The sequence below is a fragment of the Athalia rosae genome, chromosome 5 (genome assembly GCF_917208135.1).
Source record: "Athalia rosae chromosome 5, iyAthRosa1.1, whole genome shotgun sequence".
Classification (NCBI taxonomy): Eukaryota; Metazoa; Arthropoda; class Insecta; order Hymenoptera; family Athaliidae; genus Athalia; species Athalia rosae.
In genome coordinates this window covers 3,283,682-3,309,541 of record NC_064030.1, presented here as the reverse complement: position 1 = coordinate 3,309,541, position 25,860 = coordinate 3,283,682, and the positions used below count along the sequence as shown (strand labels likewise).

The window sequence follows — 25,860 nt, the reverse complement described above, 5'->3', positions numbered from 1 at the left end:
TTTGGACAACGGATTCGTGTTCCTGAGGTCAAAATACGTAAGAAAAGTGCGATACGATCAATTTTAAAAAATAAAAATTTTTGCCCAAAATTTGAGATTTTTCCAAGGGGTACCCCTTACGATTTTTTCAAATTTTGGCCAAAAATTTTTATTTTTTAAAATTGATCGTATGGCACTTTTCTTATGTATTTTGATCTCAGGAACACGAATCCGTTGTCCAAATTGAGCTACAATTTTTTCCCTTCGAGATATCCTCAAATTTATGCCAAAAATCGCGCAAAAATGGGGATAACTCGGTAATTTTTGAAGATAAATCAATTTTTCTTTCGGATTCAAATTCCTGAGCTCAAAATACATCAAGATAGACTAAAAACTAAATTTTTTATTTTTGACCCCAAAAAGCTGAGAATTGGCGATAACTCGGTCAATTTTATGGATAGATCAATTTTTCTGTCAGATTCGGGTTCCTGAGGTCAAAATACGTAAGAAAAATGTAATACAATCAATTTTTAACCTACTTTACTTTTGGCCCAAAAATTGATTTTTTTTTTGGCTTTTCGAGGGTAATCTCTCGTATAATCAGCTCAGGAATCCAAATCTGAAATCCAAAATCATCTACTCATGCAATCGATCAAGTAATCATCAATCATCCGCTGGTGGGAGCAGAAAAATTAAGATATATCGATTGGTTTTAGTCGTAGACCCACTTTGATTTATCGCAATCCATGCATGGGGCGAAATATTCGAATTCTTCAATTTACCAACGAGCCCGAGCTTATCTGGAGTCAGGTAGTCACGGTCGTGGGGTTTGTTGTGGAGCGTCACCTCTGCTCAGCCCCGAAGGTGACGTCTCACAACAAAGCGCTACGCTGACTCCAGCAAAGCTCGGGCTCCCTCGTAGACCGAGAAATTCGAATATTATTTGGTCAAAAATCGTAGGAAACATCTAAAAATTGTCGATTGTGATTGTTTTTTACTCAACTTCAATTTCAAGTCAAAAAAAGAGCATGTCATTTTTTGATTTTATACTTGAATTACAAAAATTGAAAAAAAAAAAAATTATTTTCAACCCACCCTAACATACACATAGCTGGGTAGATGGTTTTTGCCTTTACATTTTCAATAATTACATAGATATATAATTACGCATAATTTATAGTCAACTTTTACTTACTTATTGGTACTTTTATTTCTTATCAAATTATGTCGAATAATACATCTATTATTACATGGTATTTAGTTTATACGTGGATTATATGGGATACAAAATCTTGTACCTCATTGATTAATTTCAGCACGGTTTTTTTTTTTTTGGCTTTTCTTTATATTTGTTTTTTATAGATATTTACACATTTACAGCTGCGTTACACATTTGAAGATACACTATACATTTATATTACGTAAAATTTTTGATAATTATTATACATTAGAGACACGTGCGAAATGCTGCCATCTTTGTTGAATCACGGTGTGAAGAATTTTTAGAATATACATCGCTCGCATTTAAAAATCCTACGTAATACAAGATGAATTGAAAAATTAAAAAGTAAGTCATTCGGAACTGATCATTTCGTTTGCACAGAATGTCGGGTTACGGAATCTATTTATCTTTGGTTTTCTCTTCTAATTTATGAGTCAAAAATCAACTTCGTCGCGGTTAACAGTTACGGTACACCGCACGAATGTACACGAAGTCACCCTATTATGTGAACAAATTTATTGTGCACTCTGAACTTTTACTGCGTTTGTTATTTTCATTCCCCGTATAGAATAATTAATTACATGGAACTAAACGATCGGAGTCTCGTAACTTATGGGTACATTTAATAACCAGTTTTGCAGTGCTAGGAAATGGGCGTATTATTATAGCGATTTTGATATCCGCCTGGGAGTGGCCGTTATTAATACCGCAGATTACGATCGTATGAACACGCGGAAAACTTAATCGTCTTCTATCACAGTAAGGAGAGCTAGTGCTCTAGCTATCAATTTGCGTCTAATCATTGTCCTTTTCATTCCCCACCCTTGACCTTCGTCTTCGTAATTTTATTTTACTATCATTTTTATCGTTTCATTTATCGATAGTGGAAGTTCGTTAAATTGAAATATCAATCGTGGTACGAAGTGGTTTAAATGTGTGGAAATAAGAAACGTGCAAAAATTTTCGTCCTTTCATTTCGTTGTTGCAACTATCTTGCGGGAGAAAAAAGTTTTTTCAATCGAGTCAGATGTTCGTTAATTTTATCGAAGTGAAAGCTAAATCTGATATCGGGGGTGTGTTATGTATATTTTAAACAAAGTACTCGCTGGCTTTACCACGTTACCAAAATGGGTACTTAAAAAGTTAACGTCGGTATCAGGACTAAGCTGATAAAAATATTTTTCAAAGTTGATATTATATCCCGACATCGCTGTGCTGGTCAATCTTACAACAGCTGTACGACATGTACAGGGTAGCCAAAAAAACCCAAGAAATAAATGAACAAATGCATAAAATGGATTGATTTACGAAGTGAATAAAAGCTCCTCTCATCATTTTAAATGCAATTTGGAATAATTTACAAAATTTGAGAATCATGGAATGTGGGTTAAAACCTGCGTCCATATTTTATTCACACTTCGAAATTCGGCTATTTCTTCTTCGGCCACTTTGTATGAGAAATATTTTATAGCCCAGCTCGACGAACACCCCATGAACCTTAGGCTTCCAATTTGCGTCTGCTGAACACTCTATTCACCTTCTTGCGAGAGACATAAACTTATGGCAAGCTTTTACAACTGGCACTGACAAGTAGGGCGCTTTTTTTCTATTTTTCCTTCATTATTGGCTAACCATCGATTCTTCGCTGCATTTTTATTTGACATGATTTACGTTCTGCTTCGTTATTACTATCGTTAATTAACTACCTCTTTCTTCTTCTTTCTCTCTGTATAAATATGCGGAGCGAAATAATATTCTATAAATATTCGACCTGAATTTTAGACGGCTAGATTTATCATACAAAAATGCTCACCGCACTCGTTCGTATTTTAAAGTCATGGTGAAATGTTTGTTCTTTTTTCTTTTTTTTTTTTTTCTCTTTTTATTTTTTTTATAAACAAATGTGTACAATTTCCATTATCTAGTTTTACGTCGTCATCGTTGATTCGGTTTATTACTCGTCTACGCGTGCAGTAGGTGGGTAACAATTCACGATTTATCTAACGACGGTCATGACCATGCTATCTCTGCTTCTTCTAACCGTTCGAACTTGTTGATACGCTCGCTATATGTAACGTTGAGGGTTGCAGTGATACCTCGTCAAGCTTTTTTGTACTTTGCACAAAAGCTGCCTCAAACAACGTCTGAAAGTTATACCGCACATCGCGTACAGCGCAAAGTTAATGCTAAAATTTGTGTAGTATAACAGCATGAAAAATTGTTGTATACACCAAAGTAGGGCAGGGGTTTCTTGGCGTGCGAGAGTGAAGAAAAATACGCAGAGACGTATCACGTAGCTGTAAAAATTGTGTCGAAACAAAATTCATTAGATATTATACATTTGAAAAACGAGTCTGAGATTATTTTATTTTTCGTTTTGTCACCGTACGAAAAATGAGAAAAAATCGACCTCATCGATTACCTGGGTAAATTAAGGAGAATGAAAACTGTGCTGATTAAAAGAAGCATTTTTGTAATACTTTGCTGATTCCGAGGTGAGGCTGGATTTCTCGAAGACGAACTTCCGTCTGTGAAAGAAAATTTGCAATTTTATTACCATGAGATTCTAACGGTAATCCGTTCGTCTTATATCATAATTCGGAATATCATAAATCGGGAATTCGTGGGATTATCCAAGGCGAACGCGTCTGTCGATCTATACGTACTGCTACTCGTCGCCAGTGAGAAGATAAGGAGAAAAAAGAGAGCGAAGAAAAAATTTATACGGAATGAAAAATAAAGTACGAGTACCTTTCGTATTACCTCCGTAAGTGCATCGGGGGTTTGTGGTTGCCGACATGGCCTGGGGCTGGTGTCTGGAGTGATGGGAATGATTACTTTTTGACGACTGAAACGACTGCTGAGAGGGTTGTCGACGACCTCCGACGCCGGGACCCAAAGTTAAACCAACTCCTCCATTGTTGCTGCTACTCGCGCTCTGCGAAAAATCCAAAAAGAGGCAGGTGGGAAATTAATTAAATTATTCGAGTTCGTTGATCAACCGTTGCTTTTCGTAAATAAGTCCCTAATATCCTCGGTTCTACACCCTCTGGGTAACAAATGAATAACAGACAAAATACCGGAGCACGTAGCACCCCCTTTGATCTTTCGTATTGCAACTCATGAGGTCATGAAGTCTGATCGTGCTCTGAATTTGAATTGTGAAATATTTCTCGAGCCAGACCATCCGCCCTCGACGTACGTAATATTGCGAGCTTGCGGGTAGAATTCTCATTAACTATGTAGTCTTGTATGCCGGAAGAACAGAGTAATCCTTCGCTTCCGTAGTACAGTTAGGATGATCATTTCCAGAATACCTCCCTCAAGGCTATTTAGTGCACCGTAATTGTACCGTATGATGTTGCGGTGTAGGGTATCCGAAGGGTTGACTAGTTAATAAGATTAATACGAGTGCTTTTATAGGTCGCAATCCCTGCGTCATTCTCATCTATTACGATACTATAACATTATAACATGTGGGGATTACGAGTAAAATATTCTCTGCCGATGTCTGGTCGCAGGTTTTCCCTTACTTCTTTTCTTTATAATACTCTAATTTATTTATTTCTTCTAATTTTTTGTCGTGCCGTTTTTTTCGCCTCTAAATTTTTTTTTAACATCCCCCAGGCAACGTGTATCAGGAATAGGAGTGCTCTTCGTAACTTCTCTCGGTTGTGTTGTCGTCGTGTCTACCCCGTGAAACCGAATTTGAATCTATTCGTGTGTCTCTTTTTTATCTATAACCTATACCCCCAGATATAGGCTCGCGTTTTGCATCGTAAATCTGTTTGTACGAAAGAAATGTACGGGCGTCGAGACGTGGAATATTGACGTCTTATATGGAATTAGGGGACCACCGTTCGTTCTTACAAAAGAAGCTCAAAGATTCCCAAGAGGATTGCACAAGACAAGACGCGCGTCGTCACCCCTGCCGACTTTCCTTCGTTCCTTTTCTTCTCTTCTCTTTTATTTTATTTGATTTTTTTTTCTCTACCCCGTTTCTGTTTATTATCTCTTTCCAATATATCTATTCTGTGCGGCTTGCAATTTTCCAGACGCGTACATATTTTTTTTTTCTTCTTCCCTTTTATTTTTCTCTTTTTCTTTTCTTCCTTTCGATCGAAGAACTAGCGATGTTTCTTCTCATCGAACGGCAGATAACTGATGTTCACGCAACTGACAATCACCGCGAATAACCGTGAAATTACCTCCTAGTAGATTACTAAACTGAAAACACGATTTTCCGGGGAATCGTTTTTCAGAATTTGTCGGAACACGAGAAGAGATCCTTCCGAACAGCTGTGATCCTTTGAATAAATGGAAAACAAGTCAAGTGCCGAAATTGCAAGATTTGAAAAACGAATAGATAAAAGCTCGATTTCTCCATTCCATTGTGGAGAATAAGGATTATTATAACGTAACGTCGACTGCCTACGTAACTCGTCGGTTCAAATGTAACCCGTATTATATTGCGGTGATATAACTTCTCACTCGGTAGTTGTGATCGTAGTTTGGATTGTGCCTCGCATGATTGGAAAAAGAATAAAACTATTTTTCTATTTTTAAAATAACCGTTCGGTATTATACTCTGGATTGTATGACGCGTTAATCAAGCTCAATTCTAATCAGCTACTAATTGTCAGTTTCGCCTCCAAAAGCTTATCATTTTCAATGATGCGACGCGTAAGCTTTAAAGCTTCAAAATTTAATATTGAATTTCAAATTCTAAAATTAAATTTTGAAAAAATTCAAGCTACTCCAGTGTAACCCCGCGCACCTTTTCACCTTTCTGATATTTCTTCCGAAACTAATCTTTATTGTATTACGCCTTTTTTCATTTCAACATGAATTAGGCACTTCCTCCTTCAATTAATCTTTCGTTTTTTTTTTCTTTTTTCTTAGGCGACAAAGGGTTTGATTGTTAGCGAAAGGCGTAGGAAAGCCGCAGTAATTAAATTTGCAAATGATGTAACAACCTCTGCCTCTATAACCAAAACCGGGTCGGTCGGGTGGCCGTAATAATTTCAGAGGCGACAGAAATTCGTGTGGGAAATTTAGTCTGTGACTCTTCGCGCGGTCCGAGTCAACGATAAACGTTTCTCTCTCTTTCCAGTCTCTTTTCAAATAAAAAATAACCGATGCTCCGCGACGAGGTTTAATAAATCGAAAGATAATAATTCAACGCGATATCATCAAGGCAATGGGAAAATCCAAGGCTACAAAGTTCGATAAACAAATTTTCATCCGCGGCGGGCGCAATTTAGCACCCTCTTCATAATAAACTGTCTTTTTAAGGGCAACAATTTTTTTTTTTTCTCGGTCCAACGTCGAAGCCGAATCTGTAATGAATAAAAATATTCAAATGAAAATGTCGAAGGACTGTACCGCAGTTACACAAGCGGTTTAGCTGTTGGCATTTGGGGTTCTCGACTCGACTTCCGGCTTGGAGACGTCTGTCTATATTGTGTCGACAACTTGACGAGTTTCACAACTTTTCAATATCCGTCGAAAGGTTCCTTTTTTTTTTCTGTTCTCTGGTTTTTTTTTCTCTCTTTTCAATTTTATTTTCTCAACTTTTGACGCGTATGCAACAGCGAGGAGCGCGTGTCACCGAGAAATTTGATCTTTCGTTATCGCTGACAGCGCGCAAAAGTCCGCCCCCTAAATTTATGTAATACTATAGAGACGATAAAATCATTCCGCATGAACGAGTTCGGATTTCGGTAAACGAATCTACTTGCGATTTTTATACGCTCGTAAATAAATCACTCGATACTCGTATCTTATATACGTATATCACATATCGCACGCGCTGATAGAACACGCGATCGTCCAATCATTCGCATGAATTATTGGTTTGTTTTATTTTTCTGTTTTGAATTTCTCTCATTTGTTTGACATTGAAGCACGAATTACGATGTAAATTATATCACACGCGCACGCAAAAATCCCAAGTTACATACTCACACCTGAACACAGTATACAATACCTCAGATCATATTACACTTGCGTACGCATTGTACGTACGATTTATATGCAAATAATGGTAATGAGGTATTTTATATCGAAAGATGATCTCCGTCTGGATTTTTTTTATGTATCCATGGAAAAGTAGAGATACCTTGTACAAAGCCCAGCTGGGTTGATCTTACCGAGTCGATTTTTCAGACACGCCTGCATCGTACGGTGTATTATTAATTTTCAATTTTTGCGCACACTTTACCCCTTGAATTTCAATATTTTAAAAAATCCCCGGTGTTTGTGGGCTCTCCGTTCGCCTGATTCGTATTCAAGTTCACGCCTCGGCTTATTCTATATCACCGGAATAATTAGAAAAATATAATATCGTTGCACCGAGGGCTGAATTGTGAGTAGATAGAATAACAACATAGCCCCGAAGATTCGGTCGAAAGTTGGTGAATTTCACCCTGTTTATTTTCGAAATTTCACCCTTGTTTCAGAAACTCGTGACGTAAATTAATGAATAATAATTAAAACCCGTACGATTTTTCCCTGCACTCTTCCCCACATTTCTCTCAGGAAGTTTCTCGAAAATCCGAAAATTCTTGCGCAACCGTTCCACGGCGTCGCGTACAATCGCGCGAAAGATGAAACTCCCATGTAGAACATACCTTTTAGTTTAACGTTAGGCACAGAATTTTGAAACGTAATTAAACATCTCTGGTTGATCTCTTGAGTAATTGTAACAGACTACATTAGGGTGGGTTGAGGAATTTTTTTTTTATTTTCTTAGCATGGGGGCAAGATTTGTACCTTAGGAAAAAAAAAAATTTTCAAATGTGGAAAAAATTTTTACTTGATATTTTGAGGTAGCCTACTCGTTTTTTGAATAAATAATTAATCAAGTGGGGTACTTACAGCAAAAAAAAATTTCCACCTAATGATTACTCGATCGATTGCATGAGTAGATGATTTTGGCTTTAAGATTTGGATTTTGGAGCTGATTATACGTGAGATTACCTTTGAAAAGCCAAAAAGAAAATCAATTTTTGGGCCAAAAGTGAAGTAGTTTAAAAATTGATTGTATTACACTTTTTTTTTACGTATTTTGACCTCAGGAATCCGAATCTGAAAGAAAAATTGATCTATCTCTAAAATTGACTGAGTTATCGCCAATTTTCAGCTTTTTGAGGTCAAAAATAAAAAATTGATTTTTCAGTCTATATTAATGTAATTTAAGCTCAGGAATCCGAATCTGGAAGAAAAATTGGTCTATCTTCAAAAATTACCGAGTTATCCCCATTTTTATGCGATTTTTGGCATAAATTTGAGGATATCTCAAAGGGAAAAAATCGTAGCTCAATTTTCTCAACGGATTCGTGTTCCTGAGGTCAAAATACATAAGAAAAGTGCCATACGATCGATTTTAAAAAATAAAAATTTTTGGTCAAAATTTGAAAAAATCGTAAGGGGTACCCCTTGGAAAAATCTCAAATTTTGGCCAAAAATTTTTATTTTTTAAAATCGATCGTATGGCACTTTTCTTATGTATTTTGACCTCAGGAACACGAATCCGTTGAGAAAATTGTGCTACGATTTTTTCCCTTCGAGATATCCTCAAATTTATGCCAAAAATCGCATAAAAATGGGGATAACTCGGTAATTTTTGAAGATAGACCAATTTTTCTTCCAGATTCGGATTCCTGAGCTTAAATTACATTAATATAGACTGAAAAATCAATTTTTTATTTTTGACCCCAAAAAGCTGAAAATTAGTGATAACTTGGTCAATTTTGGAGATAGGTCAATTTTTCTCTTAGATTCGGATTTCTGAGGTCAAAATACGTCAGAAAAGTGTAATACAATCAATTTTTGAACCACTTTACTTCTGGCCCAAAAATCGATTTTTTTTTTGGCTTTTCAAGAGTAATCTCACGTATAATCAGCTCAGGAATCCAAATCTGAAATCCAAAATCATCTACTCGTGCAATCGATCGAGTAATCGTCAATTATTCGCTGTTGGGAGCAGAAAAATTGAGACATATCGATTGGTTTTAGTCGTAGACCCACTTTGATTCTTTGTAATCCGTGCATGGGTCGAAATATTCGAATTTCTCGGTCTACGAGGGAGCCCGAGCTTATCTGGAGTCAGGTAGCCACGGTCGTGGGGTTTGTTGTGGTGCGTCACCTCTGCTCAGCCCCGAAGGTGACGTCTCACAACAAAGCGCTACGCTGCTGGCTATCTGACTTCAGCAAAGCTCGGGCTCCCTCGTAGACCGAGAAATTCGAATATTTTTCGGTCAAAAATCATAGGAAACATCTAAAAATTGTCGATTGTGATTGTTTTTTACTTAACTTTAATTTCAAAAAAGCAACAAACAATCACAATCAACAATTTTTAGATATTTTCTGTAATTTTTGACCAAAAAAAAAATTATTCTGCTGGAAGTACTCTACTTGATTTATTATTCATTCGAAAAACGAGTGGGCTACCTCAAAATATCAAATAAAAAATGTTTTCCACATTCGAAAATTTTTTCTTCTTTATAAGGTACAAATTCTGCCCCCATGCTAAGAAAATAAAGAAAACAAATTTTTTTTCAACCCACCCTAGTCTACATATGATGGATTTTAAATGGCCGCCAGCGCTCAGCTAGTAGTAAGAGTCAGCGTTAGGTCAGACGCGTTCGTTCAGACTCCTTAGAATTACCGAAGCCGTCCAGAGCGTTAATAATTTTCGCCGCTTATTCGGAAGTTTGTTCAAACAAAATCCTCGACTTTTTTGAGATAACGTTATACGTATAATCTTTCTATACGCTTGTATGCGGATATTGAGAATTTTCAATGTCTCGATGAACACGATTTAAGGAAAAATTCGACGACATGGAAATGAACGTGGTGAAAAAAAAAGGAGAAAAATGAAGAATGCAACCTGAGCATCCGGAGAATTTTCACGAACTCTGTTTAGCTTATAAATCTACACAGCTACAGGTATACCTTCGGCACAAACTCTGCATGCTGGATAAATGCATACCTAACGGTATAGGCGGCAAGTGCCTAAAAGTACCTACCTCACAGTGAATAGAATTCCTAAAATTCCATCATTCCTGAAGGAAAACCTCCAGCGAACGATGGGAAATGAGCAGATGAGAAACAAAAAATAAAAAAATAAAAAATAACGACGTTATTTTCATATACGAAGATAATGCAAGCTCCCTCGCGGATCGTCGTTTCAATAAAAGTCGCATTTTACGTCGCCAGTTTTTGATTTATCCGTAATATAATCTTCAAATTTCTGCGAATACCGGGGCCGAAAATTAAATATTCTTCAAAACCTTCGGAGCTCCGGTTTCCGCACACGGTACGCGATATTATTTCCACGCGTATATCTTCGTTATTTTATGCATATGCACGATAATCCGCGACAGCAGGAAGGAAACATCCGCGGATGCAAAAAATTATCCAACTCTCGCCTGTGCGCCCCGCTTTATCACGACTCGACGTCATGCCCAATTGTTATAATTTTCGCCAGAATTTATTCGTGATTTTTATTCTACTCGGAGAATATATTCGTCGAAAAATGAATTTCGCACGGTCAACCCTGCGGATATATACAGATCGTACGAGCTGAACCCTAATTTAACTGATAGACTCCACGTCACGGATTTCCGCATAAAAATCGAACGATTTAAAACACGCTTGGCATTTTTAAGGCATAAACATCACGTTACGTATCACAAAGCATCGTGTATTATTTATCAAACCACCCTGTAAATTCAAGCGTCTGCGGGGACATCGCGTTATGTAAATCGTTAAGGGGTTAGATGCATGCGGATTGTGACGTTGCAAAATTCCGTCTTTGACTGGAGGGAGGATGGGGCCGGTTTCGACATTGCTAGAAAATCCGTAGATTTCTTCCGTCGGTTGCAACGAGGTATACGTGTGTGGAGAGAAAAAAAAAAAAAAAATAATAATATTTCACCAGCGGAGAGAAAACCTGGTCGTGCAAGCGCCGACGTCGCGACGCCTGCAAAGGAAAACCGTCGTCAAAAATGTCAAGCACCGGCATATGCTGTGACGAAATGAGACGCAACGTTACATATATATGGATATTTCTAGACGCACCTTGGGTCGTGCAGACCTTACGTACCGTACAAGCACGAAACACACGCTTGTTTTTTTTTTTTCCACGATTTTTTTCTCCCCGAAACATCGAAGGACTCGATGCATGCGCAATTTATGAAAAATTTTTCAACGATATAAGACGCGTTTTTTTACAAAGCGTTCGACGTATTGTGCGAGAAATGGGGAATAGAGAGCGGAGAGAAAAAAGCGTGGTGGAAAAAAAAATTTTACCTCAAGTAAAATCAATCGTATAAGTACCTTATTGAAACGTTGAGACTCGATATAACCGTACAGAGTTCATGGAATACATCGAGTGAATGGGAACAAAATATTTAAAAATATAGAAATATATTTTTCTTCGAAAAACAATTAAAAAAAGTCATCGCAACGGATGGTTTCACTTGGATGAGGTGAGGTCAGAAGTGGGGTACATTAGAGGAGAGAATGAAAAGATCGATGGAAAAAAAAATACTTCACCCGGAGGGATTATACCTAGGCAATTTTGTATTTCACCGAAAAAGGAATAGAAGAAAACGAAGAAGGTACGAGTAGAAGGGGGGCGACTGCTGCTGCCACCGACTCGTCATGATTTTTTTCGTTGGGGCATTAAAATGTCTGCGCCTCAAAATTGAATTTGGAAGAGACGACGCGAAAAACAGCATCCCTTCTATACGTCTCGCGAGTATTGTATTATGTAAGTCCTGCGTATATACAGGTATACCCGAAATTATATTATCACACGTTAATGGATGCGTATTATAAAATTAAGTTTGCAGCGAAGGCTTAGTCAGCACGTTACGAAAATTCATTAAAATATCGTGTGATACTGGGCGATCTTTTCATCTGTATTTTTGAGATTTTTATCACTTTTCTCTTCGCTACCCCAAAAGTTAGGGAACTTATAGATTGGGTCCGATATTTATCGATTCTTATAACTATCACTTTTTACAGATGCTTCTAGAAATTCTCAAACTGTCTACACTTCTTGCCGAATGTGCGTTGATAATAATGAAAAAGAAAACTTTCCTCATGGATCCAAAAATCAAGGTGTCCCGTACGAAAAAAAATTGTCGACGACGAGTAATTTTGATCCGGTGAATCGGCACGACGTTAACGTAGTAAATCCGGGCTAATTTAGATCCGTTGAATCCCAAATGTTACCCTAACGTTTGTCATCGGTGGTTTAGAGTCGTTGGAAGAGGTCCAAATTTTGAAATTTACAGGTACATTTTCGCTACTCACTTTCAGCCGGAGAATGAAGGGAACTCAAGAAAAAGGAATTACAATGCTAAACAAGAATGTCGATGTGCTCGCGTTGGGTTTCCGGTGCACCGGAGTAGTTCTCTCGAGTTGAAATGAAAATTCATATCCACAAAGTGGTGCAGGTGCTCCTCGTATTTTCTCGAGGATAAATACGCTTCGTGTACAGTTCACGCAGACACATAACCGTCGCGAGACGGAAGATAACCACGGAGATCGAATTATGATTACACATTGTTTGCAATAGTAGCTCGTGCGGCCCACCCGCGTTTTCCGCGGATAAAGACGACTGACGGGAATTCGATATCACTTCGAAATAATAATAGCTGGAATTCAGGTACACGTGTACGGATATATTAGAGTGTATAAATAGAATGTTCAAAGAGTTCGTTCTCAGTCGTCAATTGATCGTCTCGAATATTGTGCCTAAGAATTAACAAGGTGATGAGATAACGGCGCAGGCCAAACGACGCGTAAGCGGAAGACAAAAAAAAAAAAAAGGAAGAAACAAAAAGAAAAACGGAGAAAAGTCATCGTCACGTGGCAGGGCTCCAAAAAGCTCGTCTTCGCCCAAGCCCTGCAAGCTCTACAACGGCAGCACTAATGGAGTGTCGTCTGGCAGGACGAACTCGTCTCTTGGACGAAACTCTGCTTTTCTACCAGTAGTCAGAGCCACCCCGTATTGCGCAATTACAACGGTGACACGTTTTACCAACGTTACGCTAGCAGCCAGAATCCAGATATTATAACCACCTCTGCTCAGGTGTACGTGTGTCTAATAGGTATGCATATAGCCTACCGTATGTACCCGCGTAATAACTAAACGCCCGTTTTCTCCGTTCATATAGTTTAGAGTACGTACTCGAGATACCGGATGAGAAGGGAGTTAGCGTTTTCCCGAAATTTCCTAATGCGCTAAACGAGTTCAAAATTGCATTCCGTCGAGTACCTACCGCGCGCTCTTCGTCTACCGCATACTTCGAGCTTGCGTTTCTTTCCATTTAGTTTATTTCCGTGCATTTCTGCGATACTGAAACCGTATCAATTTTATGCGAATCATAAGTGCCCAGGGAAGATCTCTCTGAATAGATTATTGTGTACCGTACAAATAACTGAAACGGATTGAGCTTGAATTCAATTTCTGCAAGTTCGTTATGACACAATTTCCCTTTTTATTTATCCGGTTTATCTTTCGTCCTCCATCGTTCAACGTCCGTTCCAATTTATTTACCGAACGATTCGAAAGAAATCCGGGAAATCTCACGGACACGTTTATTTTGTTCTATCAATTATCGATCGATCGGTAATCGTTCTATGTTCGAAAGATTCTACGAACTTATCTACCTTTTGACAAAAGGTCGAACTCGTTAATGAAGGTAAAAAAAAAAAAAAAAATACGTGCAGCTCGTTCTAATTTCTTTCTTTATTCTTTGTTAATTTTATCGATTTCTTACCGATGCTTATAATAATATATGTATACTCCACCCGGTCCTCCCTGTTTATTTTTTTTTTGTCTGCATCGGTTGAATAACGTTATTACATTTGTAGTTTTCACGGTATTATGCAATAACCTTGTATAACGACGAGGATATAACGATAGAATAATCATTACGCTGAATTCGGAATGCAGTTTGTATGATAAACCATTTTAGCAACGCTTCGTCGAGCAGAGACTTTCTATCGGTCTACGTAGTCTGCTATGATCGCATCAAATATGGATAGGAATAAGTGGAAAAAATATCTGAAAAAACCTATATAGAGGGATAAAAACAAGTATGGAATTAAAATATACATACGCTTAAGAGTATAAAGAATTCATATCTCCGACGATTCTTTGCCGCTCTGTCTTCTCCCGTCTACTATACGCCATGTATTATTCACTCGGCTTTTTTCCCCCCTTCTTTCGTCTTCTTCTTTTTTTACATGTATGTCGCGAATTCCGGAGAATCTGCATTATCGAGTGCACTAAATTACTCGCTTCGGTTGGCTAGACCGGGGAAAAAGTGGAAAAAAAGACACCCCGTGCAATTTGAGGAGTTAAAGTAGCGACTTTTCAGTCTGTAACTAGCGTGAGATATCTCTATCTTTCTGATTCCTGAGAATAGCCTGTAGGCTGGAATAAAAAGAATGTCGATTTTTGGGTCAAAAATGAAGTATTTTTAAATTTAATTGTAGAGCACTTTTCTAACTTGTTTTGACCTCAGGAACACGAAATCCGTCAAGTAAATTGAGCTACCAATTTTTCCCATCGAGAAACCCTCGATTTTTCACTTTTTTGAGCGGAAATTTGGCGATAACTCGATCAATTACATAGATAGATCAATTTTACTTGTGAATTCGGATTCCTGAGATCAAAATACATCAGAATAGCATGTATAAAAAAATTTAGATCGCTGACCCCAAAATCTGAAAGTAGTCCGAATAATTTTTGGCCGTTGAATTTTTGCGTTCTTCTTTCTTCATTCCTATACGCGCAAGCGCGCATTCGTAATCCTGGCGCCCTTCGAGTCGGGGCTATTTCTATTTTGCAAGCTCCGGAACGTTCGCCTACTGGCCTAGTCGCCCAGTTGTTTATCCTTTGGCCATCTTTGTGACACACCTTTAGCTTTGGTTCGGTGCCACCGAACGGCTCGAGTGGGGATCGCATGAATTGTGTATGCTAATTGAACTATACGCGTACAATAAACGACGGAATACATTAACTTATCGTTACATCGGCTCACCCGACCTTCGAACTCTCGTATCTTATATTAGAAACGCGCTTGGAACTTTCGAGTAATTTCATCGTATTTCAGCTCAACGTTCGGGCCACCGATTCATCCCGTATGCTCGTATACCTATATGCCGGGTATAACATTGTAACGAAGAATTATCCTGTCATCTTATTTTCTTTGATATCGTACGCTTCGGGGGTGGGATTCCTGAGCGAAGAGAGAAGGGAAAAATGTAGAATTTTTCTTGTTCAGATACCGAAATTCGTGATGTTTATTTTCGGCATGTACATGAAACGCTCCCCCTCTCGCGTACATCCCTCCTAAGTCAACGGGACCTGGAGTCACCCGCAGAGAATTTATTTATTTTTTTTTCATTCATCTCCGCGTCGCTCGGTGGGCAGCGAGAGGGATGCTCGAGTCGTGATATTCTACAGCTAATTTGTCATTTTTTACCCCGCGCAGATCCCCGGCATTGTTTTTCGCTCCTTGTTTCCTTCTGCGTTGTAACATCATCGAAAATCGCTCAATCTGTCGTTTTTTTTATTCATCAATTTGTCAACGCCAACGTCATCGCAACGACGCGACGTACGCGAATTACGGCACCCCGCTGGCTTTGAGTCGCATTTTTGGCTTTTTTTTTTTTTCTAGTAACTTTAATAAAAATCCGTTACCGTCGTCGATGCCGGGGGGGAAAAAATTGAGGGATTGCGGCGATCAGCGGTAGGTTCATATATGGCACGATATAACCGAACAGCGACCCATCCGCAGCTGTATAAACTCACTCGATGCCACTGCGCAGCACGCGGTTTTATTTATTTTGTACTTTAAATAGCTGGCGATTATAATTATAGCGTAACGGGGGTCGGGAATAGATTAAAATAAACATCATCGTATGAAGTAAAATAAAAAAAAGAAAGCAAAAAATTAAAAGGGATTTCATTCTAGATCACGTTCAACGCTCATCCGCTCCAGAGGGATCTCACCGTTCGGAAAAAAATGTTGCCGCTGTTATACCGTTCGTGCGGGCATTGGAAATTGAAATACATATTACGAAAAATTCATACAGTTTTTCATAAACTCGCTTAGCCATTTTCGTTTATTATAAAAACAGAGCTGATTCGCCGACTGACAGATTAATTGGCCCGAAACATCGACACGCCGGCTAAACGTTCCGCGGCAGACGGGTATTTTTATTCACAGGAAGAGGGAACCGGTATACCTATATTATTCGATAAGTTATTTTACATCCTCTCGAGCAGTTTTCAAGTTCATAGCGACGTATGTAGCTGTAATAAATATATGTATTTTTTTGTATTATTTTTTTACGACTATATTACACCGGGGGGGAGGCCTGCAGCGAGCGTCGATTATTTTTAGAAGATTTCTGGATTTCCTTTTTACTGCCCTTGTGAGCCGGGTGATTCGATTAACGGCACAATATTATCTATCTCTGGTAACCCGCGGAATGGAGCAAACAACACTTTTAGTCGGCGATCAAGCTCAAAGTATTTCATCGGGTATTTATAGTCGCGGTTACGCGGAGATATAGACGTATAATAATTATAGTACACACCGTACCTATTACACGTTCACATTTATCAAGAATCGAAAATAGTGAAGCTAATGTTCCGCGCGATATACCTACGCCTCGCGAAACGATACCCCGAAATAATAGTACATCTGCCTGCCATATCGTCGTGCGCGTTACGCGCGCGGGAAAAAAAGCTCTCCACCGCCCGTAAGAAATCGAGCGATATCGATTCTTCACCAATATCCTGACGCGCGTTTTCACCTCGAGTTAACCCCGTAGAGCGAAAAATATGGATCACAAATCCATGAGCAATTTCACAACTCGCGGCGTCCGATGACCGAGCCGGTAAATTTTGCGAGCTTGCGAGACTCGAGTCGTCGTCGCGGAACGGATGACTCTTCGCTACCGGACAAAAACTTAAAAAATCAAAATTGAAATTAGTATCAAAAAGTATGGGATATATCCGCAGGAAAATTAGAAGTTGTAACGAACTCTGTAACCGTGCGTACAGGTGGATGGAATCAAAAAAATTGAAAAAATTCATACCGATTAACGGAACTGCCTCTGCTCAGAATATTTGTGCACAAGGGAACCGGTGCGGATAGTGAAAAAGCTGCAGACATTAGCGAGCGTAAAATATCGATAAGCTCTGTTTGCGGGCAGGATATCGGTGTATGGGTGCTTTTGTGATAAGGTAGAATTACCCGAGCTGTACCCGCCGATCACAAGCTATTAATACTGTGACTACCACATACGCGCACGTATGCAGGGCATCGCATGTCGCAGCTGCCCATAACCGCTGCTACTTTCAACCGCCTTGTGTGGCCCTTTTTTGACGCGTGTCAACAACGCGTCGCTATCACGAGGCGAGGAATCCGAGATTACAAAAATTAGAGAAAAAAAACAAAATAAAATAAAATAAAAAATAAACGGAAAAAGCGAGGGAAACCAGCGATCCGCGCGTAGTAACTGTACGTTGCGCCCTTGTGACGCTATAGACTACCGCGTGTAAAATAACGTGACAATTACAAAGTGCACGAAGATCTCAATTTCATTCGCGGGAGGGGGGATGTATGGGGTGTACACGTTACACGCCCGAGGGTTTCAAAGTTGGGTAAATATCGGTGGACATGTCAAACGACGGAAAGTGGCCGTTTGATGCGGTATGACGTTGAAAATCGCCGAGAGAGAATGGCGATATTTGGAATGGCCTTTTAATTTTCGTCGGTTCGCCTGTTCCGACTATTTGCGGGTCCGGAAATTTACGGTACGGAAAAGTTGCAGTGGAATTGGCTATCTTCGTTCGATAAACAATCGATCGGAGAAGATCGACGCAGTTAGCGCGATACTTGGATGTCGTCCAAAATAATTTTAACCAATGATCTTGCCGATTCTGAATTTACTACTGCAGCGTCGTCTGAGATTAACGCGGTGGTGGACATTCGAGGGCGAATCCTTGGAAGATGAAGAAATGAAATGAAAAAAAAAAGAAAAAGATTGACCGAATCAACGTTGATTGAATTTTCGAAATGAGATTTCGTCAAACCTCCGTTGAAAATTCTGATTCACGTACGATTCGTCGATCCGGGGACAGCGGCTTTAATTATAACCCGAATGATCAACGGCAGAGAAGAGCTTCGGCCGTGGAGCTTGATTTGTGAAAAAAAAAACTACACGACCTGCTCGGAAGCCGAGTTCCTCATAGAGCGGATGATCATTGGTATCGATCGCTCGTAATCAGTTGGAGTTACACATCAATGTTCGTGGGATTCGTTGATTACATTTTGCGAAAGGGAATAAGGCAAGCGAGAAAACCCTTCCAGGAGCTTCTTTCTTGAATTATTTCTTTCTCAATTTTTTCTTCCTTCGTCTACGTAGAATATTACGTACAAATGAGTACTGCTTATATATTCCCATCTGGGATATCCGAGTTTACGCAGCAGCGATATTGGAGCAGGTCGAGATCTGAAAAAGCTCGGTGGAAACGTGAAACAAAGAATTAAATATTGCAACGTGCGCGGCGAAAAGGTTACAACGCAAACGAAAGGAGCTAGAAAATTTTCCAGCGCAGTTAAAAAGTCTGCAATCTCTGGAATCTTTTCGTCTTCAGTAGTCGGAGGTGGTAGAGTTGAAATAAAAGAAAAAAAGGAGAAGAAAAGTGGCAGGGTTGCCTTTGGAGCCAATTATTGGACACTGCTCGCTTTTCATTTAGTTCAATGAAGCTTGAACGAAAAATTTCAAACAAACTTACTGAGAAAAGTTGTAATCGAGAACGTCGACTCCGACGTTATCAGATATTTTGAAGGAAAACTTTTTCAGAAGAAGAGAAAAGATGGAACGATAGTACAAAAAAAAGTATTCCGTCGTAAGGTGGAGATGGGTCATTTGTTGCAGCTCCGCAATCTACAGCGTTCTCGGACCGGTACCAACCAGCTGATGCGGAGATTTGAGGACGGAATTTACCGCCACGACTGTACGACCTCCTACTTCTAACGATCCTTCTGGTCTTTTCACCGCCCGAAAGCTTTGCTCGATAAGATGCGAGCGGGTATATGATTTCTCAAGGAGGAAAATGATAATACAGGGAATAAAATTCTCGGATTCGCCTCACACCACCTCCTCATCAAGTGCGATAGATATCGAGATCGCATCTTCCTGCACGTGTAAATATTCACGGAAATGTATCCGATAGGTACGATATTCCTCGGGGCGTCGTTTCCCGAGCGAATGTCAACCGTGGAAAGTTTTTCAAAAATTCACAGACGTTCGTCGGAGATGGCGTAGTTTTTGTTTCGTTCCCTCGGTACGGTCCATTATTTTGCCTCGCAAACTGCGACGGTTGGTGCACTTTGCACTCACAAGCTCGGATCACCGTAGGTATCGCGATAATTGGTTTACGCGGCGAAGTTGCAATTGCCTGCACAGCTGCAGCGCGTATAAAACATGTAGATACACGTGGAGGTAATAATTCTCGCGTAACTCATCATCGTCGGATACCGCTTTTCCATATCACCTATATCGGTTACGTAGCGTACCGCATGTGTATCGGTTTTAATGGAACCGTACAAAGGTCACCGCCGCGGAGCTGGTGCACGAGCGACGACCATTTGACCGCGGGATGTTTCAGTGTCGCTTTCGGATGCACGGAAGAATAACGCGCCTCGCGAATTTTAATGAGACGCCAGTTTTTCTATCACATATCGCGCGGGTTAAAAACGGACGGGATATTCTCAATGTTAAATAAAGAAATCTTACGGTTTCAAGGGAAGTGGAGCTCGGTCACTCGCGCTCGCGATACACGCTCTAAAAATAAAATAATATTTCTCTTTGATTCTTCGACGGGGCGTATAATGGTACGTCAAAAGTCCTGAGCTTTTTTTCCCCCCTCTCTCTTTTCTTTCTTTTCGAATTTCACGTCCACATCTGCCGCGGAAATTTGTTTGAAATTCATCCAAATTACGACATAAATTATTACGTATATGTTTATCGCTGTAGGATAAATTGATCCGCTTTTACACGATATACATCTATCTGTGTAGATCGTGAAACGTAATATGCTCGATAAAACTGTTGTTTCCATTCTATTTTATTTTGCTATTTTCTATTTTTTTTTTTTTTTTTTTTGTTTTCAGGCGTGCAAATAATCGTCATGTACACCTATTGCAAAAAAAATTATCCACCGAAATATGGAAAATCGTCATTTATCACGATGAAATTTTGTTCCATAGAGGGATCTGATTTCGGTCCGTTCGCTATCCGCACACACCCGTATTCGGATGTCTGTATGCTCAAGCACTGTCCAACGTCGACTCAGGAAGCACTTCTACCGATGACACATTTTATACACCCTCGGTCGAGAACAGATGCAATCGAAGAGCTCGGAGGGCGACATGTATAAATTTTTTTTTTAATCATTTCTCGCGAATTAATCGTGACGATTAATAAGGCGTGATACAATTATCGTTAACTGCACACGGTAGCGCCGGCGTTCCCGACGCTGAGGTTTAACTAGAAGAAAGATGAATGGCACGCTTACATAAGCGTCACAGTATTTATAAGCAGTACGAAAATAACAGTGCACCAATGAACCAACACTATAGCACCCATGTAACATACAATCGACGTTTAACGACGTCGGTATGCGAGGAGGTATGTGTCGTGTTGTATATACGCGTACCACCTAAAACCTACCCGTTACAGCGGGAAGATGGTTTTGCGGTTGAATTTCTCGGATTCTATTTCTCTCGTTTCTTATCTATCTTTCAGATTATGGTCTATCGGTATAACCCTACCTGCACGCCAGACAGCGCGTGCTGTGTTTATTTTTTCATTAATATTTTTTCCGACAGACCACCGCGATACGATCGATCATCAATTCTTGAGTGCAGGCTGCTCCGATCCGATAGGCGAGCACTTTTCAATAATTATTCAACAGAGTTTGTTTCCACGTTTCCATTTCGAAACGAGATTTACTACTTTGTTTTCTGATAGATTCGTCGTTAATTTATGCGTTGGATCAGTTTCTCGGTTTCGGATCATCTTTTTGAAACACCTTTATAAATTGGTTCCTTCGTGTTTCTTATTTTGTCTTTTCGTTTCGAGCTTAACGATGTAAGCAATTTCGAGCGAACGATATAGCTGGGAACATCTATTTCGCTCAGACCGCGCCGCGAGAGATCGTTAAGCTTTTGCTCTCGTAATTTCTTGAAGCTCGCGTCCATCCACGTGAGAAGATTAGGGCACGAGTTGTATTAATTTCTCGTCACACCCGACTCCATTTTTAATCTGTAGAGAGAACTCCGTGTCACCTTTGTACGCAGACCTCATACATCATCCGAAAACCAAAAGCTTTTTTCAACCAATTCAATCGTCGTTCCGACCATCTAGAATTTTCAAATTTTCCAACCAGCGAGTCCAGATTTTTATCGCGTGGTCCTTGACCCAATGATCCAGAATTACAAAGAACGGGCTACAACGGGCCGTAAAAATAAAAGTTTGAGGGCGATAAAATTGTTGGAGAAGAAAAAAAAAAGAAAAAAAGACGTTGCCGCATATTTTGCACAGCTGGCGCAATAAAAATCTCGATACCGGCTGTGACGAGACGATGGTTGGAAGGAAAATTTTTGTAAGAAAAAAAAAAATTTACTCCGACCCAATCAACGGCGCTTTTTGTTACTCCACTCTGCATAACTTCGTCACTCGACAATGTTCATATTCGGGTTATGCTCCGAGCTCTGGGTTACAATGGGAAGTTTGGTCGGTCGGTTGTACCGAACAATGTGGATACCCTTTGCATAATTAACGCCGAACCCGAAAGCGCGGAAATTTCGTACAACCGAACGGAAAAATGAGAAAAGAATTTCGGAGAACTCTGAAAATTTTCCCTTCGATTACTCGCCCCTTTGGAAATATATATATTTGTTGCTCGCAGACAACGACTTACCGGTATCTGGTTGAGGTTTATGTCCGATCTTTCTCTGCTAGGACAGTGCGTAGAGACTCCGGGTCCCTGTTTGAATCTCCTGCTAAATCTGAGTAAATTTCTGGTGATCATGGTGTTCATCACGATGATGAGTACCAGAGGCGCTATGAGACTCGCTATGCTGTCGACGATGCTGATGATCCTCATGGTTTCCAGGTACTCCATCCTCAGTTCGCAGACCTCTGAGCCATCTTGGTTCTTCATAACACCGGCGGTGACGAAAGCGTACGAATGACTCGCGAGAGCGAGTACCACGAGTACCAGAACTATCGTTTTCGCTCTGGCGATTGTGCACATATGGGGTCTGTGCAGGGGGTATTGAACGGCTATGAATCTTTCTACGGTAAATGCAACGATCAACCAAACGCTCAACGAACTGCAAACGGCGCTCACGTATACGAGCGTTTCGCACCAACCGGCTTTGTTAAATACTTGCCAACCGACCGTGTTGTTCAACCAAACCAACAGAAGCGCTACCAAAAAACCAAAATCCGCTGAGGCGAGAGCCGCGAGATAATAGCTGGAACTTCGCATTTTCAGATGGGTATTCAGGAAGACGATACACGACAGGAGATTACCGACTAAGCCGATTAAAATTATCAACGGAATGTAGTACTGGTGAAATATTTCCAGTAGAAAATAGAGCGGATTACAAGCGTCCTCGGTATCCTCCTGAAACTCGGATTCGAACTGATCTTCGATCGGATCGTACGTCCAGTTTCTGAAGATCGTGGTTGTCGTTAAATTTGCCGATACCTCCGGACTGGATCTTCGGACTCGTGACGAACTTCCGATGGTACCGGAACCCCCCGGACATCCCAGCGACAACGTTCTGAACATGACGGAGCTATTCGTTGCTCAGCTTCGCAAAGATCTTGTCCATGCCTTGGGTACGGTTACATCGTTACATCTTGAGTTAGGAACCTCGTTGATTTTTTTCTATTTACTCGTTTGTCCTCGCTTCTTTTTTTACTTTTATTTTATTTTTTTTTTCCACTCGGTGAACTCTCGCCGTGACCTTGTGCACCGCTGCACAATTCACGTTCTCGTTCTCCAATGACACGGCAGGAAACGGTCTCTCTCGATAGATTTTTATCAAAGTTCAACGACTAGCTGAGTGAGCGAAGTTCGGAGTCGAGGTGTAGGTAAACGCGGCGTTTCGTTTTCCTCTTCTTTTTCCTCTTCAGTTTACCCAACCGAATTCCGGGACGGTTCTGGACTCTTTTTTATTCGTATTCTTCCTCTATTTTTACGTTTTTTTTTTTTTCCCTCTCGATTACGCCGCGAAAAAAAATTTGTTATTTTACCGCTAATCAATTCGACGGCAATCTGGTTTCGGCTGCTGGGTCAACTGATTGCTTTTTTAACGATTGGGCAATCGAAAATAACGAGAGGAATTCTCCGATCAACATCGACGTACACTCGCGTAACGAGTCACGTCTGGAAGGGTAGCGATTGCCTTTTTTTAACTTATAAAAATATGCCTTTCGTGTACTTGTGGTACGACTAATCGGGAACAGATGAAGTTACTGACCCCAAATTTGAGATCTCAAAGTTTCGTGCGTAATTGAATCAGAATTTGAAATTGATCCGATTTAATTCTGACGATGCACCAGAGGCGTTTTTTTTTTTTTTTTTTTCTAATAACCTGGCGAAGCTGATCCGGTTCACCCTGTAATACCTCTAGGTTTACGCGTTTATTAATTCCCAGTTTATCATGGACGTTGATTATCAGCTGGATTTAATTAGCGGCTAGAAACTGTAACCAATTATAATTGGTGTTCACATTTTAGTAATTCAAGCACGAAACTGTATTTTCTTTTCTTCCGATTATCGTTATCCAAACTGACTTATTTTTTTTTTTTTTTTTTTTAAACAAACAATATTCGATATTCGAATCCACCTGTTGTACGAAAATTTTAAATGTTCTTTTTTTTATGGCTAACAGGTTTATTTGTTCTTAGCTCGTGACTTTGGTCGAATAGTTTCTGTTAGTCGTAAAAAATTTCATAAGACTCGGCGGAAAGCTTTTTGGGTGGAAATGTAATAGGCAAAATTTGAACGGTCCGCTTCGTTGTCCACCACCAAAGAGGGCCGGCGTAAGTTCGACTGGCGCTCGAAGAAGATAGCTCTGGTATGGAAGCATCGAAACGTTAAATCGCATGCGCCTAGCCGCGAGCTTCTGCGTTTCACATCCCATTCATACCTTCGTTCTTTAACTTTTACGGCTAGGAACTACGCGCCCTCGTTTCTTCGGGCCTCCAACGATTCTCGTTCTCGATTCACTTTGACTCGGCTATTAATCGGCAACGATTAACGAACGCGGTGCAGGGCGATCCGCGGACGTACGAATCGTTTTTGTGTTGGCGAAACGGAAAAAACCGCATTCCAGGAAATGATGTTAAAAAAGCAAAATTTTATCAGGTCCTCCCATCCGACGATCGACGTTGTTGATAACCGTTCGATATTTCGCGTTATCTATTTTTTTTTTTTTCAAAGTTTCGTACCTGCACCTGATTGAAAATATAATGAATATTGACATTGTACGCAAGCTGAGGTTCGTGCTCGAAACCGTGGACAAAGAAAGTCGCGGGATTTTCAACCCATTCAGAAAATACAAATTGCCAGGTGGGACGGGACGCGAGAATACACGTCATTTTTATCATGTACGGTATAAGCTGCAAAGAATCGAGGCGAAAAAAAATGTACGACGTATATTTCTGAAAACAGGAAGCATAACGTTTTGTCATCTCACCCCTCCTCATATCCTCTTCGTACACCTACACGATTTTTCGCTGCAGAGTCTTCGGGTATTCATAATTTTTTTCCGTCGTTTCAATTACACAGTCGAGTGAGGAAGTTGTTTTAAAAATTTTCGTCCAAGAATCGACCCAGATAAAGATAGGGGAAAAGACGATTTTTAGATGGAGCGAAAGCTCTTCTGGTCGCCCACATAATTCGAAATCACGAGTCGGGTCCGAATACGATATGGTTAGTTGAACTCAATTACACGTCGGATGTAAGCCGAATCGGGTCGCGTCTCGTTTAACATAAACCCCCCCCCCCCCCCCCCCCCCCCCTTTGATTAGATCAGGATTAATTATCCCCGTTTCGAGATAACTTTTTGCTCCTATAGGACAAAGATCCGACGTGTAATAGGTCGCACGTATTATGTCACGCGATGGGTAAATACAAATGCTTTTATATCGCGGTGTCGCGATACTCGAGGGATTATTCGTGGGGAATTTCAGCGATCGTTATTCCCTCGATGGGGCATCGGGGCGATGAACTTGGACGGAATTCTCGAACAAGATGTACGTACCAGCGATCTTAAAGTCACGGTGATTTAGATTCGGGTAAACTCCGACGAGATCGCTCAAAGAAGATATCGTTGTAGGTTGACGCGTTTTCCTGGACTCCGAAGGATAACAAATGGGGTTCGTCTGTGAGCTGAGAAGATCCAGACGAGGTCACGGATCCCTTGGCGCGAATTCGCAAACAATACGAAATCCTCGGCTGTGCAGCTGACGCTTAGCACTCGGATCGCGTCTGAATCTTAGCTGACATTGAGCCATCTAATTTATGC

General features: G+C 40.2%; 2 protein-coding genes across 3 annotated transcripts in view; one reads left to right on the top strand and one right to left on the bottom strand.

Moving 5' to 3' along the window:
* Window positions 1-25,860, top strand: part of LOC105692888 (dynein axonemal heavy chain 1-like) — a 64,805-nt gene that overhangs the window by 14,025 nt on the left and 24,920 nt on the right. The gene's annotated exons all lie outside the window — the stretch shown is intronic.
* On the bottom strand, window positions 1,236-24,368 carry LOC105692929 (thyrotropin-releasing hormone receptor). Of its 2 annotated transcripts, XM_012412506.2 has the most exons (5): window positions 23,779-24,368; window positions 22,236-23,743; window positions 3,953-4,139; window positions 3,624-3,729; window positions 1,236-3,498 (listed from the first exon to the last, which is right to left on the bottom strand). In XM_012412506.2, the coding sequence occupies exons 2-5, from the start codon at window positions 23,112-23,114 to the stop codon at window positions 3,267-3,269; spliced, it is 1,404 nt and encodes a 467-aa protein (XP_012267929.2). In that variant the 5' UTR covers window positions 23,115-23,743; window positions 23,779-24,368; the 3' UTR covers window positions 1,236-3,266. The 2 variants fall into 2 exon arrangements, with proteins under 2 accessions (XP_012267929.2, XP_048510959.1); XM_048655002.1 differs by having other exon boundaries at window positions 3,965-4,139; window positions 22,236-24,368.